Genomic DNA, 16,639 nt, shown 5'->3' on the forward strand with positions numbered 1-16,639 from the left:
ATGGTAGTAAATGATAAAATAGACTAGCATATACATATATTTTATGCATTCATGATATATCTAACTTTTTCTTAAGCTTTTCAATATTTCTAGGCTATGTGCTTTGTCTGCAAGGTTTTTCAAACTGTTGCAAATCTCCAAGAAAATTTCTAACGTATTTATTGGGAAAAAAATCTGTGTAAGAGGACCCTGCATGCAGTTCAAACCCCTGTTGTCAAAGGGTCAGCTGTATAGTCATCCTAGTGGGCGTGAAGTGTTTTTTTTTTTTTTTTTTAATTTACTTATTTGTTTGATAGAGAGAGTACTCTAGCAAGCAAGGGGAGAGGCGGGGGGCGGGGAGAGAATCCCAAGCAGACTCCACGCTGAGTGTGGAGAGCCACACGGGGCTCGATCCCATGACCCTGAGATCACGGCCTGAGCTGAAACCAAGAGTCGGATGCTCAGCTGACTGAGCCACCCAGGCGCCCCTGAAGTAGTATCTTACTGTGATTTTGATTTTCATTTCCTTGATGGCCGATATTAACTTTTCATGTGCTTGTTGGCCATTTGTATATCTTCTTTGGAGAAATGTCTATTCAGATCCTGTGCCCATTTTTAATTCAGTTATTTGTCTTTTTATTAAGTTGCAAGACTTCTTTATGTATTCTAGATACAACTTTATCAGATATATGATTTACAAATATTTTCTGCCATTCTGTGTGTTGTCTTTGCACTTTCTTGATGATGTCATTTGAAGCACAAAAATTTTTAATTTTGATCAAATCCAGTTTATCTGTTTTTTTTTTCTTTAGTTTGTGCTTTTGGTTCCTATCTAAGAAACCAGTGCCTAGTCCAAAGTTATGAAGATTCAATCCTGTTTTCTTTAAAAAGTTTTACAGTTTTGGGATGCCTGGGTGGTTCAGTTGGTTAAGCATCTGCCTTTGGCCCAGAGTCCTGGGATCGAGTCCCACATCGGGCTCCTTGCTCCGGGAGGAGCTTGCTTCTCCCTCTGCCTGCCGCTCGCCCTGCTTGTGCTCGCTCTCATTCTCTCTCTCTGCAAATAAATAAATAAAATCTTAAAAAAAAAAAAAAAGGTTTACAGTTTTAGCTCTTACATTTAGGTTTTTGATCCATTTTGAGTTAATTCTTGCATATTGTATGATATGGGGGTCTGACGGGTAACCAGTTGTCCTAGCACCATTTATTAAAAAGACTATTCTTTTACCATTGAATTTTTTGACATCCTTGTTAAGAACATTTGACAGTAAAGAGTTTCTTTTTGAAGAATATATTCACATTTTCCCCCTTCCCCCTATATTGTCTCTAACTTTTTTATTAATTAAAAGAAATGTAGAAGGCATCTCAAACTTATAGAAAAGTTGCAAGTGCAGTACAAATAACTTATTTTCTTGAACCATTGAGAGAAAGTTGCCAACATGATACCCCGCAATGATCATGTTTGTATGTATTTCCCACCGATAAGAACATTTTCCTACATAACTACAATAGAAAATCAGAAAATTAATGTTGATGCATTACAATACCAATCTTATCCTCAGCTTCCATTCAAGTTCCAGTAATATCCTTTATAACAAAAAGGATCCAGTCCAGAATCACACACTGCATTTGTCATGATTCTCTAGTCTTTTTCAATCTGGAACAGTTTCTCAATCTTTCTTGATTTTCATGACCTTGACAGTTTTGAAGATTACAGGCCAGTTTTTTTGTAGAATATCTCTAAATTGTGATTTGTCTAATGTTTCCTCATGATTAAATTCAGTTTATGCGTATTTGGCAAGAATATCCCAAAAGTGATATTAATGTCCTCCTCAGTGCATCCTATTGGGGGCCCAAGATTTTATCATTACTGGTGGTTTTAACTCGATTGATTACTTGATTAAGGTAGTGTTTGCCAGGCTTCTCCACTATTACTGTCTTTTTACTTTTGTGACTAATAAGCATTTGTGGGAAAGCCCTTTGAGATTATATAAATCCTCCCTGTTAATCTTTTGGGTTTTTTCATTTTTTTATTTATAGCTGCATGGGCACATGGATTCTTATTTTGTTTGATAGTTTATATTTCCTTACTATCATTATTTGTATTGATGCTCCAGTTGTTCCATTTTTGGTAGTGGAAGCCCCTTCAAGCTAGCTTCTTTATTCTTTTGTCATGGCCCCTCATTCTTTGAGCACTTGCTTTTTACTTTTTGGTATAATATGATGTTTGAGGTTCATTTGGTTCTTGCTCTACCCTAGCTCTAGCCCAGCTCTACCCCAGCCCTGGAATCAGCTTTTCTTCAAAGAGCCCTGGTTCTTTTTAGTAGAGAATAGCGTTAAAAACCAAGATCTGGGGGCGCCTGGGTGGCTTAGATGATTGAGTGTCTGCCTTGGGCTCAGGTCATGATCCCAGGGTCCTGTGATCGAGCCCCGCATTGGACTTCCTGCTCGGTGGGAGGCCTGCTTCTCCCTCTCCCACTCCCCCTGCTTGTGTTCCTGCTCTTGCTATCTCTCTGTCAAATATATAAATAAAACCTTTAAAAACAAACAAACAGACAAAAACCCCAAGATCTGGGTGCTAGTTATGCATATTGGGGGTGCTGCTCATCTTAGGACCTCTCAGGGGACAGAGCTAGGGAATAGTTTTATTCCCTATATGTATAGACATATCTATCTTTCTATTAAATTTCTATTAAAGTTCATCTTTTTATAAAATTTCATGAGTTCATATCAATAGCTGTAATTCCAGTTCAAACCAGAGGGATCGTTCTGTTTTTTTTCGCCTTTCCATATTTGTAATTTCCTTTTTAGACTATGAGAAAGCTGGTTCCTATTATTTTTAATAGTTGTACTTATTTGATCTATCTCTCTGTATGTACCCAATCTCTTACAGCCATTGCTGCATTCCCCCTGATACCTCTCAGCCTCCCCTCCCCCAAGTAGAAACTCTTCACCGTTATCTGGCTTTGTCCCATTGTATTGGTATGCCGTCTTCTGAGGCCTGTGTCCTCATTGGCTTGGTCTCCAGTACTCTGTGCCACCCGGGCCCTGTGCCACTGCCCTTTTTCCTTCATTCAGCTTTAACATCTCATGCCAGACTGCACCGGTGAGGATCTCCTCCTCACCCTCCTGAAGCTCTGAGATCCTGTGCTGTGCCTGCTGCCCTCCTATATGGACATAATCCTCCTTCACCTGCTTTGGGCTCTGATACCAACTCTTGGCCATCATGACCAGTCTCACTTAATGGCTGTTGGACTGAATTATTTGTGAAGGGGTGTCACATTGTCTTTTGAGAGACGATGAAGTTTTTTTGGCTATTTGTTTAGAATTAAAAGCACTTTATAAGAAGGAAAAAAAACCCAAGTAACTTGAAAATTTTACCTTTTAGGCAGTGATTGGTAGAGTTCTAGAAGGATTCCTTCTTTGGCTAACATTTAACATAAAATAACACTATTGAATTTATAATTATTTGAATCTTAATGTACATTGGTTAATGAGCTGTTCCTGACTGAGGAAATTAGAAAACAAATAGTAATTTACATCTACAAAATAATATTCATTTTTCTTCTAGCTCTTCCACCAAAGCCACCTAAGCCAATGACTTCAGCCGTTACAAATGGAATGAAGGACAGTTCTGTTTCTCTTCAGGATGCAGAATGGTACTGGGGGGATATTTCAAGGTAACTAGAATGCTACTATAATTCAATGCAGTTTAGAAACAAATCATTTTTGAGAAGTGCCCTACTAGTTGTCATTTAAAGATTACCATTTTAAAAATTGTGAGAATGCTTCAAAAGTTTCTAAATGCTGTCCTTCAACAAGAAAATGACAAGAAAATCTTTAAATTACAGGTGTGATTATTTTAATTCTGTATTAAGGATAGATTTCTGAATAAATGAAACAAAAGATTTAGGATAGCTACATGTGTTTTTCTGTAAAAGATACTTCATTTTCTTTACCTTTCTGTGTCTAAGGCAATGGTTCCACAATCTTTGCATGCACAAGAATCAATTGGGGTGTGGCCCAGGAATCTGCATTTAACCTCCCTAGGTGATTTTGATGCACTCTTCACATGCCTCATTTTGAGAAACGGGACTCTAGAGCAGTAGAATGCTTTTTAGGTAAAATGTGGTTTTGGGAAATGTTGAACCTAGAGAAGGGAAAACATATATATTGAATTTGAATATTCAAATTTCTTGTTTTTCTTGAATTTTGTTTTAAAAAAGACCTATCCATTTCTGTCAAATTGAGTTCAAGGTTGATGCTGTATTTTTCAATATGCTTGTGTTTCTCTTTCTCTTGTCTGTTCTCTTCAACTACCAAAGTGGTACTCATTTCTTTTTTTTTTTCCTTTGTTACCATTTTAACCATCTTTTTTTTTTTTTAAAGATTTATTTATTTATTTATTTGAGAGAGAGAGAATGAGAGACAGAGAGCATGAGAGGGAGGAGGGTCAGAGGGAGAAGCAGACTCCCTGCCGAGCAGGGAGCCCGATGCGGGACTCGATCCCGGGACTCCGGGATCATGACCTGAGCGGAAGGCAGTCGCTTAATCAACTGAGCCACCCAGGCGCCCCCATTTTAACCATCTTTAAATGTACAGTTCAGTGGCATTAAGTACATTCACAGTATTGTTCAACCATCACCATCATCCATCTCTGGAACTATTTCATCTTCCCCAAAGCGAAACTTTGTACTCATTAAACACTAACTGCCTTTTCCTCCTATTCTCCCCAGCCCTGGAAAACCACCAACCTGCTTTCTGTTTCTATGAATTTGACCACTCTAGGTACCTCACATAAGTGGAATCATATAATATTTATCCTTTTGTGACTGGCATATTTCACTTAGCACAATGTCTTCAAGGTTCATCCATGTTGTAGCATGTATCAGAATTTCCTTCCTCTTTAAGGTTGAATAATATTCCATTATGTGTATATACCACATTTTTATTTATTCATTCATCTGGACATTTGGCTTTGAACATTTGGATTGTTTACAGCTTTTGGCTATTGTGAATAATGCTGCCATGAACACTGGTGTAGAAATGTTTATTCAAGTCCCTGCTTTTATTTTTTTCATTTTTATTTGTTATTTTTTAAAGGGTGGAGGGGCAGAGGGAGAGAGAGAATCTTAAGTAGGCCCCCCGCCCAACGCGGAGCCCATATGGGCCTTGATCTCACAACTCTGAGATCATGACCTGAGCTGAAATCAAGAATTGGCTGCTTAGCCGACTGAGCCACCCAGGTGCCCCTCAAGTCCCTGCTTTTAGTTCTTTGGGGTGCATACCCTGAAGTGGAATTTCTAAGTCATATGGTAATTCTATGTTTAAGTTTTTGAAGGAGACTTAATATATTTTATATTAAAATGGATCAGAAAATTTTTGTTATAATTGTACAATAAAAGGATCTATTATATTTAAATACCATTTAAATTTATATTCTAAGACCTTGTGGGTCTATAACTCAAGAGTCTTCTGTGCCCTGCCATATCCTGAGTGTTCTAGTGTTTTTTCTTAAGTCCTAAACCAACTCTGCAGGAGGACTTTATCATCAGTATAAATTCAAATTGGAGAAGATTATATTGAAAGGTTGTGAACTTAGTGAATTTACCCCCCTCTGATCAGACACAGCTGCCACTGTTGCTTAAACACAACCTTCTTTCTAAACAGCTGCTGGTTTTTCCTGAAACCCTACAAGTTTAGACTTGCCTAAGGAAGCCCTAGAGGCTTAATGGAAATACTATCCCCTACAGACGGGTTGAAATCTGGAAGAGTTTAAAAAGCAAATAGCCCTTCCTTAGATTGCATAATACTGAAAATCAAAACAGAAAGATCATATCTAGGGGGAGGAATTAAATGACCTCTGAAGGCCCCCATAATTCTATGACCTTAGACATACTCACCTCCTAACTGGCCTTAGTAATATTTGAAGAGAATAATTGATGATTAATTTTTTTTCATTTTTCCTGTAATTCTATTTTTCAGGGAGGAGGTAAATGACAAATTACGGGATATGCCAGATGGTACGTTCTTGGTCAGAGATGCCTCAACAAAAATGCAGGGGGATTACACTTTGACTTTGCGGTGAGTATTTTTCAGCATTTTGACTAGTGTTCTACTAGCGTTATTTATTTCTGGGTATACAGAGATTTTTGTATTTATTTAAATGACTACACATTTTAAAATATTTTTACTTAATTTAGATACACAATTTTTAGTTGTTTGGCTAACTGTCCTTTCTCCATACGTTAAATATTTAAATGTCTTATATAAAGATGGCAACAATTTTAATTTTTATGTAGGAATAAAATCCCTAAAAGTAAGTTATGAAGTAAGAATTATACTGTTGACCTTGTGCAAGAAGTAGAAGTCATGGGCACAGCCTGAGGTTATTAATGATATGTTGGGAATCCACCCCTCTAATAACCCTATTACTTTCCTCAATGCAGACTTAAGAGAGTAAAACTTAGCATAGTTTAGGCTGATGAGGATATGTAGAAGATAAAGCAATTCTTTTTTTTTTTTTTTTAAGATTTTTTATTTATTTGCGAGAGAGACAATGAGAGACAGAGAGCATGAGAGGGTGGAGGGTCAGAGGGAGAGCAGACTCCCTGCTGAGCAGGGAGCCTGATGTGGGACTCGATCCCGGGACTCCAGGATCATGACCTGAGCCGAAGACAGTCGCTTAACCAACTGAGCCACCCAGGCGCCCGAAGATAAAGCAATTCTTAGCCTCTATCATGCCATCCATGTAGAACGGATGTAGAATCCATATTAGAATTTCCTAAGTGGTGGTGGATGTATCACCTTTTATATTTACGAAGATGGGACATATATTTTAAAAGATTAGTAAAACTGCATCAGATATTTTTACATTTAATTTTAACAATTAAAATAACCTAATTATAATAAAGTACTGTGATTTTTAAAAAAGGGACTATCTAAAGAAAAATATAATGAAAGCAGCAGCGATAACAACTCCCTTGTACTACACATTTTACACGCAATATCTTATTATTCCTCACAACAACCTTTGAGGTAGGTATTATTAATATTTGCATTTTATAGACAAGGCAGCTGAAGCTTAACCTGGTTAAGAAACTTTCCTAAAGACCTATAGCTAGTAAATGGCAGAGGATATGTTCAGATCCAGATTTATCTGACTCTTTTCTGCCTTTCTGCCTACTATCTTTAGGAAAAATCATTTATTTTATGCTAGAAATTTGGAGTTTCTGGTAAAGACATTATAAGAAGTTAATACCTTGGAACTTTAGTTGTGTTGAGGAATAATCAAAGTTCTGTAATGACTCATTTGACTCAATTTTCTCCCCCCTGCTCCAGTCAGGCTTCTGTCCTTACCACTCTTACAAGGACTGCTAAACCAATGACCACTTCCCTCTTCTTACCTTACCTGACCTCTTAGCAGCATTAGTCATAGGCACTTCTTCCTAGAAACAGTTTATTGTCTTGGCTGTTGTGACATCACACTCTCCTGATTTTCTTCCTAACTCTAGGCCAGCCATTCCTTTGCTCAATATCTAAATGTTAAGTGTTCCAAGCTTGGAGTTGGGCCTCCTTCTCTTCTCTGTATTGGTTCTCCCAAGGTGAGCTTATCCAGTTCCACGGCTTTAATATACAATTACATGGTGATGATCCATAAACCCCATCTCCAGCTCTGACCTCCAGAACTCTACATGCATATATCCACTTCCTACTTGATTTTGCCACTTAGATAACTAGGGGACATATTAATTTGAACATGGTCAAAGAAGAATTCTTGATTTCTAACCCAACTCCTCCTACCCAAACTGTTTCTCTTCTATTTACTTTTTTTTTTCTTCAGAAATAGAACCACCATCTCTATAGTACTCATGTTACAGCTCTTTTTTCCCCTCTCTTTTCCCTCATCTTCACATCCAAATCCATCATTAAACAAGTCCTGCCAACTTTACCTCCAAATCTATATTTGTAATCTCATTATACTTCTCTACCACCCAACAGTAAGCCACCATCATCTTGCTTGATGTTTTGCAGTCATTTCCTGACAGGCCTGTCAACATCTTACAATTTTTAACCTTCCCCACCCCTGCTGACCATTTTCTGCACAGAAACTAGAGTGATCATTTTAAGGTATGAGTCTGATTACTCTTTTGCTTAAAATTCTTTTAAGAGTTTCCCTACTGCACTTAAGGTAAAGAATTTGGATTTTATTCTAACTTATCTATTTGACCTGGACTTGGTCTACTTCTTATACTTCATATCTTCCCTCTTCCCTCCCCCCACTACCTTCAGCCTCACTAGCCTTTTAGTACCTCAGGCAAGTGAGCCTTATTCCTGTCTCAGGGCCTTTGCAACAGGCCTTTCTGATCTTTGAATCCTTGTTTCCTTTTTGTCATTCAGATCTTTGCATAATTGCCACCTCTTCAGGGCTTCCCCAACCACTCAGTCCAAAGTAGCTATCCGAGGATATATATTGCCTCAATTTAATTTTCTGTATGGGCTACTTCTGTATCTTCTCCTCTCCCACCTTGTAGGTCTCACCCCACTAGAATTTAAGTTCTCTGCTATTGGGGACTTTGTTTAATCATTGTTACATTTCCAGACTCCAGTGTGTGGTAATGGATAGGCATTAGACAATGGATGCCTAATAAATATTTATTAACAGAATGAATGCCCTCATTTATCTGAAAAATGGTTTTGTGTGTGTGTTTTTTTAAAGATTTTATTTATTTATTTATTTGACAGAGAGAGAGACACAGCGAGAGAGGGAACACAAGCAGGGGGAGTGGGAGAGGGAGAAGCAGGCTTCCCGCCGAGCGGGGAGCCCGATGCGGGGCTCGATCCCAGGACCCTGGGATCATGACCTGAGCGGAAGGCAGACACTTAGCCGATTGAGCCACCCAGGCACCCCTGAAAAATCCCATACTAAGGCATTATTTTATGATGGTTAGATTCCTAAGTGCAACTAACTAAAAGCAACAATTTTTGTATCTTGGGATGAGGAAAAGAGCCTGCAAAAGTTCCATTACTTACCTGAAGTTGCAGCGCTGTTCAGGAACAAAGGCTGGCAAGGGGTCCCACTCACAGCCACCATGAGAATTTTTCTGCTAGAGACCTACAGCTGGAAGGGATCTTTAATACTAGCTCATTCAACTGGGTTTCTGCAGATGTTGGAACTCCCTGCATAACATTTTTCGGAGTCATTGAACTTCCATGTTATCTTTCAGTCAGTGGGAGCTAGCATCTTCCTTCTGAGGCAGCCCATTTTATTGTTGGGCAGCTTTAAAGTTTAGAGAGTTATCTTCGTGCTGGATATTATGGTAGGACCAGGAATAAGGACATGAATAAGATATAGTTTTACCCTCAAGAGTTCATAATCTCAGTGTGTATTGGTGGAATAGGAGAGATACATATATACTATACCTTAATGCATTGTAGTGTCATATTAGCGTTCTCCCCATTCACCCCTTCCCCTAACTCCTGGTAACCATTGTTTTACTTTCTATCTTTGTGAATTTGATTATTTTAAGTATCTCATATAAGTGGAATCATACAATATTTATCCTTTTGTGTCTGGCTTATTTTATATAAAGTAATGTTTTTAAGGTTCATCCGTGTTGTAGCATGTCAGACTTTTCTTCCTTTTTAGGGCTGAATAGTATTCTATTACATATGTATACATTTTGTTTATCCATTGGTCAATGGACATTGGCAAGAATATTTTAAAGTTTTTGTGCATCTAACAAAAGGTCTGACATGTAGGTACTCAGTAACTATTTGAAAGGAAAAAATAAATGAGAGAAAGATGAAGAAAAGTTTTCTCAGAGGGAATGACAGTTTAGCTAGGCCTTGATAGATTTTGTTAGGCAGAAAAGTGATGATCGGGGCACCTGGATGGCTCAGTCGTTAAGTGTCTGGCTTCAGCTCAGGTCATGATCCCAGGGTCCTGGGATCGAGCCCCGCATCAGGCTCCCTGCTCCGCTTCTCCCTCTCCCACTTCCCCTGCTTGTGTTCCCTCTCTCGCTGTCTCTCTCTCTGTCAAATAAATAAATAAAATCTTAAAAAAGAAAGAAAGAAAGAAAGAAAAGTGATGATCTTACTAGGGTTTAGTAAATACTCATAGCTCAGTACTAGTTACTCTGCAGAAGATCTGACAAAGAGTTAACATTTTTGTCTCAAAGAAGCCATAGTCTGGTGAAGGCAACAGGAATAAGAAAACTGCCTTGAATTAAACCAAAATAATAGAAGTTCAAACTGTGCTTTGGGGGCTGAAAGGAAGGAAAGAGATAGCTTGTTGAGAGGATATAGAAAGCTGCCCTTCATGGAAAAAATTGCATTGCCATGTATCTGGAAGAAGGGGATAGGTTTGGCCATGTCAAAAGAGGGAAGGGAGGTTGCAGGATTAGGTAACAAGAGGAACAGAGATATGGAGGTGAGAAACTATTGTGCCCTGTTCTCTGAGCTGCAGTCCCATTTGGCTAGAGGGTTAAGTCCACAAGAGGAACAAGTGATAGGGGATGGAGGGTTGGAAAAGGGTCATGTTAAGGAGGGCCTTGAATTCTAAAATGTGGAGTTTGCATTTAATATTATAGGTAGGCAGAGGAAACCATTGCATTTTTTCAGCAGGGAAGCATATGATCAGACTCTATTTGAATAGAAAGAATAAAAGAGGATAGATACTAGTAAAAGGTTAGAATATCATGAATCATTGGGGTGCTTGGCTGGCTCAGTGGGTAGAGCATGCTACTCTTGATCTCAGGGTCATGAGTCAAGCCCCGCTTTGGGCGTAGAGCTTACTTAAAAAAAGAAAATTTAAAAACATAGAATATTATGAATTGAGAGGTAATGGTGATCCAGAATAGAATTTATTCTTTAATCATTTAATATTTATGGAGTGCCCACAATGTTCTAGGTACTATTCTAGGAAAAGGAAATGATGAACAAGCTGAACATGGTCTCCTGTCTATAGTGTTTATATTTGGAGGTGGAGATAGGAGTAGAGGAGAGGAAGACACAATAAACACATAAAAAATAACTTCACAGTATATGAAATGCTACATAGGAAATATACCTGATTATGTGATAGGGATATAGGGAAAGGGAATTTAAGATAATTTTGAGAAGGAGGTCTTCTGTGAGGAAATGACCTCTGAAAACTGAAGGATATGTAAGAACCAGCCAGAAAAGTGTTCCAGGAAGACGGACAGAAAATGCCAAGACACTGATTTTGGAAAGATTTGGTGGATCCAGTGAATACAAAGACTGCTGTGGCTGGCTTATAGTGTGAACCACAGAGTGGTAGGAGATGAACTTGAAAGTGGGAAGGAGGCAGATGCATAGAGTCTAATGAGCCATGGTAAGGGATTTGAATTTTATTTCTAAGTGAAAAAAAAAACAACTCACAAAAACCACCACCAACAAAGCGTTTTAAGCAGGGGAATGAAATGATGGAAAGGTGGAATACACTATTAGCTAGGATAGCAGATCTAGGAAAGGAGTTGAGGAGTCAAAGTAAGAGGCAAAAGACAGCTAAGAGCACAAGGGATTTAATAATAGAGTAGGTATGAGGTTGAGGGGAGAGTTAAAGATGACTGGTTTGAGCCTGCTGGGCTTAGAATGAATGTGCCATTTATAGAAATAGGCAAGCCAGGAACAGTTGTTTTATAGAGAACAGGGGAAAGATGTTGATTTTTACCTGCTCCAGAACTTCCAGGTAAAAATATATCTAGAATATAGCTAGAAATGCAGATTTAATGCTTTGAGGAGAACATAAAACTGGAAAAATATTCAGATACCATCTACATAGAGTAAATGGAATTTTGAGGAAAGAGTATATAGAGGGAAGAAAAGGTAGAGGCTGAAGACAAATATTTTTAGGGACTGGCTGTGTTTAGCAGCGGGAAGGAGCAGAGGAAGAATAGTCTAAGAGTTTGAGAAAAGTGTAATGTCATAGAAGTCATGGGAGGACAAAATATTAAAAACAAATGGTGGGGGGAAGAAGGAAGGGAAAGTAGAAATCTCAGCACTGCAAAGAATCTGAGCCTGGGGTAGAGGGAGGAGGCAGGCAGAGTCTGAATCAAGTAAAAGTTGTTGGTGACCCTCAGGGTGCCTGGGTGGCTCAGTCAGTTAAGTGTCTGACTCTTGATTTTGGCTCAGGTCATGATCTTGGGGTTGTGAGGTTGGGCTCCGTGCTTGGCATGGAGCCTGCTTCAGATTCTCTCTCTCCCGGGACGCGTGGGTGGCTCAATTGGTTAGTCGTCTGCTTTCGGCTCAGGTCATGATCCCAGGGTCCTGGGATCGAGCCCAGAGTTGGGCTCCCTGCTTGATGGGGAGCCTGCTTGTCCCTCTCCTCCCAGCTTGTGCTCTCTCTCGCTATCCCTGTCTCTCTCTTAAATAAATAAATAAAATCTTAAAAAAAAAAAAAGATTCTCTCTCTTCCTTTGCCATCCCCCCTCCCACACTCGCTCTCTCTCTCAAAAAAAAAAAGTTGGTGACCCTCAAATGAGAGGAATGAGAGTTAAATCAGACTGTGAAGGGTAGGTGATAAGGAAATAGAAGTTTTCCAATTCAGTAACCGTTTTTTGTTTTTTTTTAAGATTTTATTTATTTGAGAGAGAGGGCACACGTGTGAGTCAGAGGAGGAGCAGAAGGAGAGGGACAAGCAGACTCTGTGCTGAGCTCAGAACCTGATGTGGGACTTGACTCCATGACCCAAGATCATGACCTGAGCTGAAACCAAGAGTTGGATGCTCAATCTACTGAGCCACCCAGGCGCCCCCAGTAACCACTTTTAAAAATAGTATTCATTGTAGAAAATCTGCACATTTAAATCTTTTTTTTTTAAAGATCTATTTATTTGAGAGAGAGAGAGAGAGAGCAGGGGTTAGGGGCAGAGAGAGTCATAAGCAGACTCTGTGCTGAGTATGGAGCCCAATGTGGGCTTGATCTCACAACCCTGAGATCACAACCTGAGCCGAACCAAGAGTCAGGTGCTTAACCAACTGTGCCACCCAGGTGCCCCTGGATAATTAAATCTTTAGGAATCTGCTATATGCCAGGCATTAGGCCAGGTTATAGGATATGAGAAGGAATAGCATGATTCTTCTGTTTAAGAAGAGTACAGTGAGGGAGAGAGACATATAATTGAAAATTCACCATTCTTGGGGCACCTGGGTGGCTCAGTCAGTTAAGTGTCTGCCTTCAGCTCAGGTCATGATCCTGGAGTCCTGGGAGTCCCAGGATTGAGCCCTGCATCAAGGCTCCCTGATCGGCGGGGAGTTTGCTTCTCCTCTGCCCCTCACCTCACTGGTGCTCTTTCTCTCTCATTCTCTCTCAAATAAATAAAATAAAATAAATCTTTAAAAAATTCACCATTTTTTAGTTCTTTCATGTCTTCACTTCCCTCCTTCTCTGCTTAGAGTCCATGATCTATTATTAAAATTAGTCTTGTGAATATATCCTCAGTAAACTTGTTCCTCTTTTCCTACACTGTAGTCATCCAACTCTATTCCAACACTTGTTAAATTAAATTCTGTATCTGTTTCTTGCCTGTACCTGGGTAGCTAAATGTGGAGAAGAATACACTGAGCTCACTGGTGACTACTGATCTTAAGTGGGCCTTTAGTATAGTTCAGCTAAATTTCTGCATTTCTGCAATTGGCTTGCTCTCCCACTTTCCAAGATGACAATTTCATGTGTTCTTTTTTTTTTTTTCCCTTCAAATCAGCAACTCATCTCCCCCCTTCTAACTAAAGAAATTGCTTCCTGGGGCGCCTAGGTGGCTCAGTTAAGCATCTGCCTTCGGCTCAGGTCATGATCTCAGGGTCCTGGGCTCGAGCCCCGCATCGGGCTCTCTGCTCAGCAGGGAGTCTGCTTCTCCCTCTCCCTCTCCCTCTGTGCTCTCTCTCTCTCAAATAAATAAATAAAATCTTAAAAAAAAAAAAGAAATTGCTTCCTGTTTCACTGGTAACTTTGAGGTAGTCAGAAGATATCTAACTCCCTCATGGTCCTGTTGCCACAGCTGTCAACATATATACACCTGAATGTGAATACCCTCTTTCTCCTGTTCCAGTGGATAGACTGTTCAAGTTTTTGTCTAGGATCCACATCATTACTTGTGGGCTAAATCCCATCCCTCTATTCTGTTCAAGGACATAACCCTAGTAATTGTCCTTTTTCTTTGGCGATCAGTAGTTTTTGTCTCTCTACTGAGCCATTCTTGTCAGCGTATAAATATGTGATACTATCTCCCATTTAAGAATAATAAAGAGGGGCGCCTGGGCGGCTCACTCGGTTAAGCGTCTGCCTTCAGTTCAGGTCATGATCCCAGGGTCCTGGGATGGAGCCCCGTGTCGGGCTCCCTGCTCAGTGGGGAGTCTGCTTCTCCCTCTCCCACTCCCCCTGCTTGTGCTCTTGCTCTGTCAAATAAATAAATGAAATCTTAAAAAAAAAAATAAGAAAGAAAGAAAATTCCCTTGAGCCTATATCTCTTTCCAGCTACTTCCCTATTTCTCTGCTCCCTATTTACAGCAATACTCCTCAAGACAGTTGTTGTAGGCATTTCTTTTTTGTCTTCTTTCATTCTCTAATCCATTACAGTCCATTGAAACTATTTTGTCACGATCACTTAGTGATCTGTACTTCACCAAGCCCCGAGATCATTTATCTGGTTGATCATTGCTTTCTTAAAAATACACCATGCTTGGGGCACCTGGGTGGCTCAGTCATTAAGTGTCGGCCTTCGGCTCAGGTCATGATCCAGGGTCCTGGGATCAAGCCCCACATCAGCTTTCTTGCTCAGCAGGGAAGCCTGCTTCTCCCTTTCCCACTCCTCCTGCTTGTGTTCCCGCTCTCACTGCCTCTCTCTCTGTCAAATAAATAAAATCTTTAAAAAAAAAAAATATACCATGCTCTTAGTTCTCTTTTAACTTTATTAATTGCTCTCTCTTGGTTTCCTTTGCTGGTTCTTCCTCATTTTCCTAACTGCTAAACATTGGTGAACCCCAGGACTTAGACCTTGGACCTCTTCTTTTTTCAGCTATGCTCATTTCAAGTAATATCTATAGGCTGACAGCTCCTGAACTTTAGATTCTTCAAGTAGACTGCTGGATCATCTACTCTCAGATGTTCACTAGGCATCTCAGACTTAACATGTCTAAAAACAAAATATTTTCCCCCTTTAAACATGTTCTTTTTATATAGCCTTCTTCATTTCAATAAAAATCCCATTCTTCTAATTGCTTAAAGTAAAAAACTTGAAATCATCTTTATGTTGCCTTTCTCTTATACCCATCCATGTCCATGTCCATGTCATCGGCATGTCTTGTCAGCTCTCTCTTCAGAATATATTCAGAATCCCACCATTTCTCACTACCTCCTCTGCTACTATCCTTGTTCAGGATGCCATCATCTCTTGCCTAGATTATTTAAATAGTCTCCCAGCTGATTTTTCTACTTCTACCCCTGCTCACTTTGACCGGTTTCTTCTTAACCCAGCAGTTAGAGTGAGCCTTTTAAAATACATGATAGATGATATTATTCTGCTCAGAATCCTCCTGTGTCTCCCCATCTTACTCAGTAAAAGCCAAAGCTTACAGACTGTTACATGATCTGAGCTCCTTTTACAGCTCTTCTCTCCTACTAGTATTCTCCCTTTGGCTCATTCAGCCCCAGCATCACTGGCCTTCTTGCTGTTCTTTGAACATGCCAACCATGCTTTTACTTCAGGGGCTTTGTTCTTGCTGTTCCTCTGCCTGAAAACCTTTCCCCCTAGGTATCTGCTGTGCTAGTTCCCTCACTTCATTTAAGACTGCTTAAATGTCACCTGAATAGAGTGGTTTTCCTTGTGCAACATGTAAAATAGCAAACCCTATACCCCCAGAACTATCTCTTTCCTTTACTCTGCTTTATTTTTTTCCATAGGACCTATTACCATTTGATATATCTAGTTGTTTGTTGTTATGTTTTATCATAAACTAAGTCTGGCTTGTTCATTCCTATGTGCACCGTACCTCATACAGTTCCTGGCACATAGTAGATATTCAAAATAAAGTTTTTTGGGTTTTGTTTTGTTTTAGAGTGGGGAGGGGCAGAGGGAGAGGGAGAGAGAATCTTAACCAGGCTCCATGCTCAGCGTGGAGCCGGATGCGGGGCTCAGTCTCACCACCCTGAGATCATGACCTGAGCTGAAATCAAGTCAGATGCTTTACCAACTGAGCTGCCTAGGCACCCCAAATAAAGTTTTTTTGAATGAATGAGTGCCTTTTAACTTTTCTGTAGCAGAGAGATCAGCTTGCATTTATTGTGAGTGTATGTATGGGTGTACCTACCTATAGTAACTACATGTGATTAGGTGGTTCTTCTAATGTACATTTTATAGGAATAGTTCTTCATTCATCTAAATACTGACTTTCTATAAGCATTATTAAATCATTCCATATATACAAAGCTATTGTGTTTGACCTTTCACAAATCCCGATGCCTCATTTATCATGTGTAAATAGCATGGCATAAAGAGATGTGGAGATGTACTTTTCCCCCCATTAAGTCTGCATGCTGTTATAAGAAGAGTTGAATGGGAATGCTGCAGTGTTTTGCTATGATAGAATGAATCAACCTGCTGTGGTTTGATTATACTATGTGGGACTTGGAAAACACTGCCATT

General features: G+C 39.6%; 1 protein-coding gene across 2 annotated transcripts in view; it reads left to right on the plus strand.

Annotated features, from left to right (window-relative positions):
• PIK3R3 (phosphoinositide-3-kinase regulatory subunit 3) overlaps nucleotides 1-16,639 on the plus strand; it is a 123,330-nt gene that overhangs the window by 71,356 nt on the left and 35,335 nt on the right. For both annotated transcript variants that reach the window (XM_064589214.1, XM_045897778.3), the window contains 2 exons: nucleotides 3,548-3,656; nucleotides 5,962-6,060. In XM_064589214.1, the coding sequence (XP_064445284.1) occupies nucleotides 3,574-3,656; nucleotides 5,962-6,060 (182 nt within the window). In that variant the 5' untranslated portion in view covers nucleotides 3,548-3,573. The remainder of the gene's footprint in view (nucleotides 1-3,547; nucleotides 3,657-5,961; nucleotides 6,061-16,639) is intronic.

This window comes from Mirounga angustirostris, unplaced genomic scaffold, assembly GCF_029215605.1.
Source record: "Mirounga angustirostris isolate CCGP_5_RB_7025 unplaced genomic scaffold, mMirAng1.0.hap1 SCAF_4, whole genome shotgun sequence".
NCBI lineage: Eukaryota > Metazoa > Chordata > Mammalia > Carnivora > Phocidae > Mirounga > Mirounga angustirostris.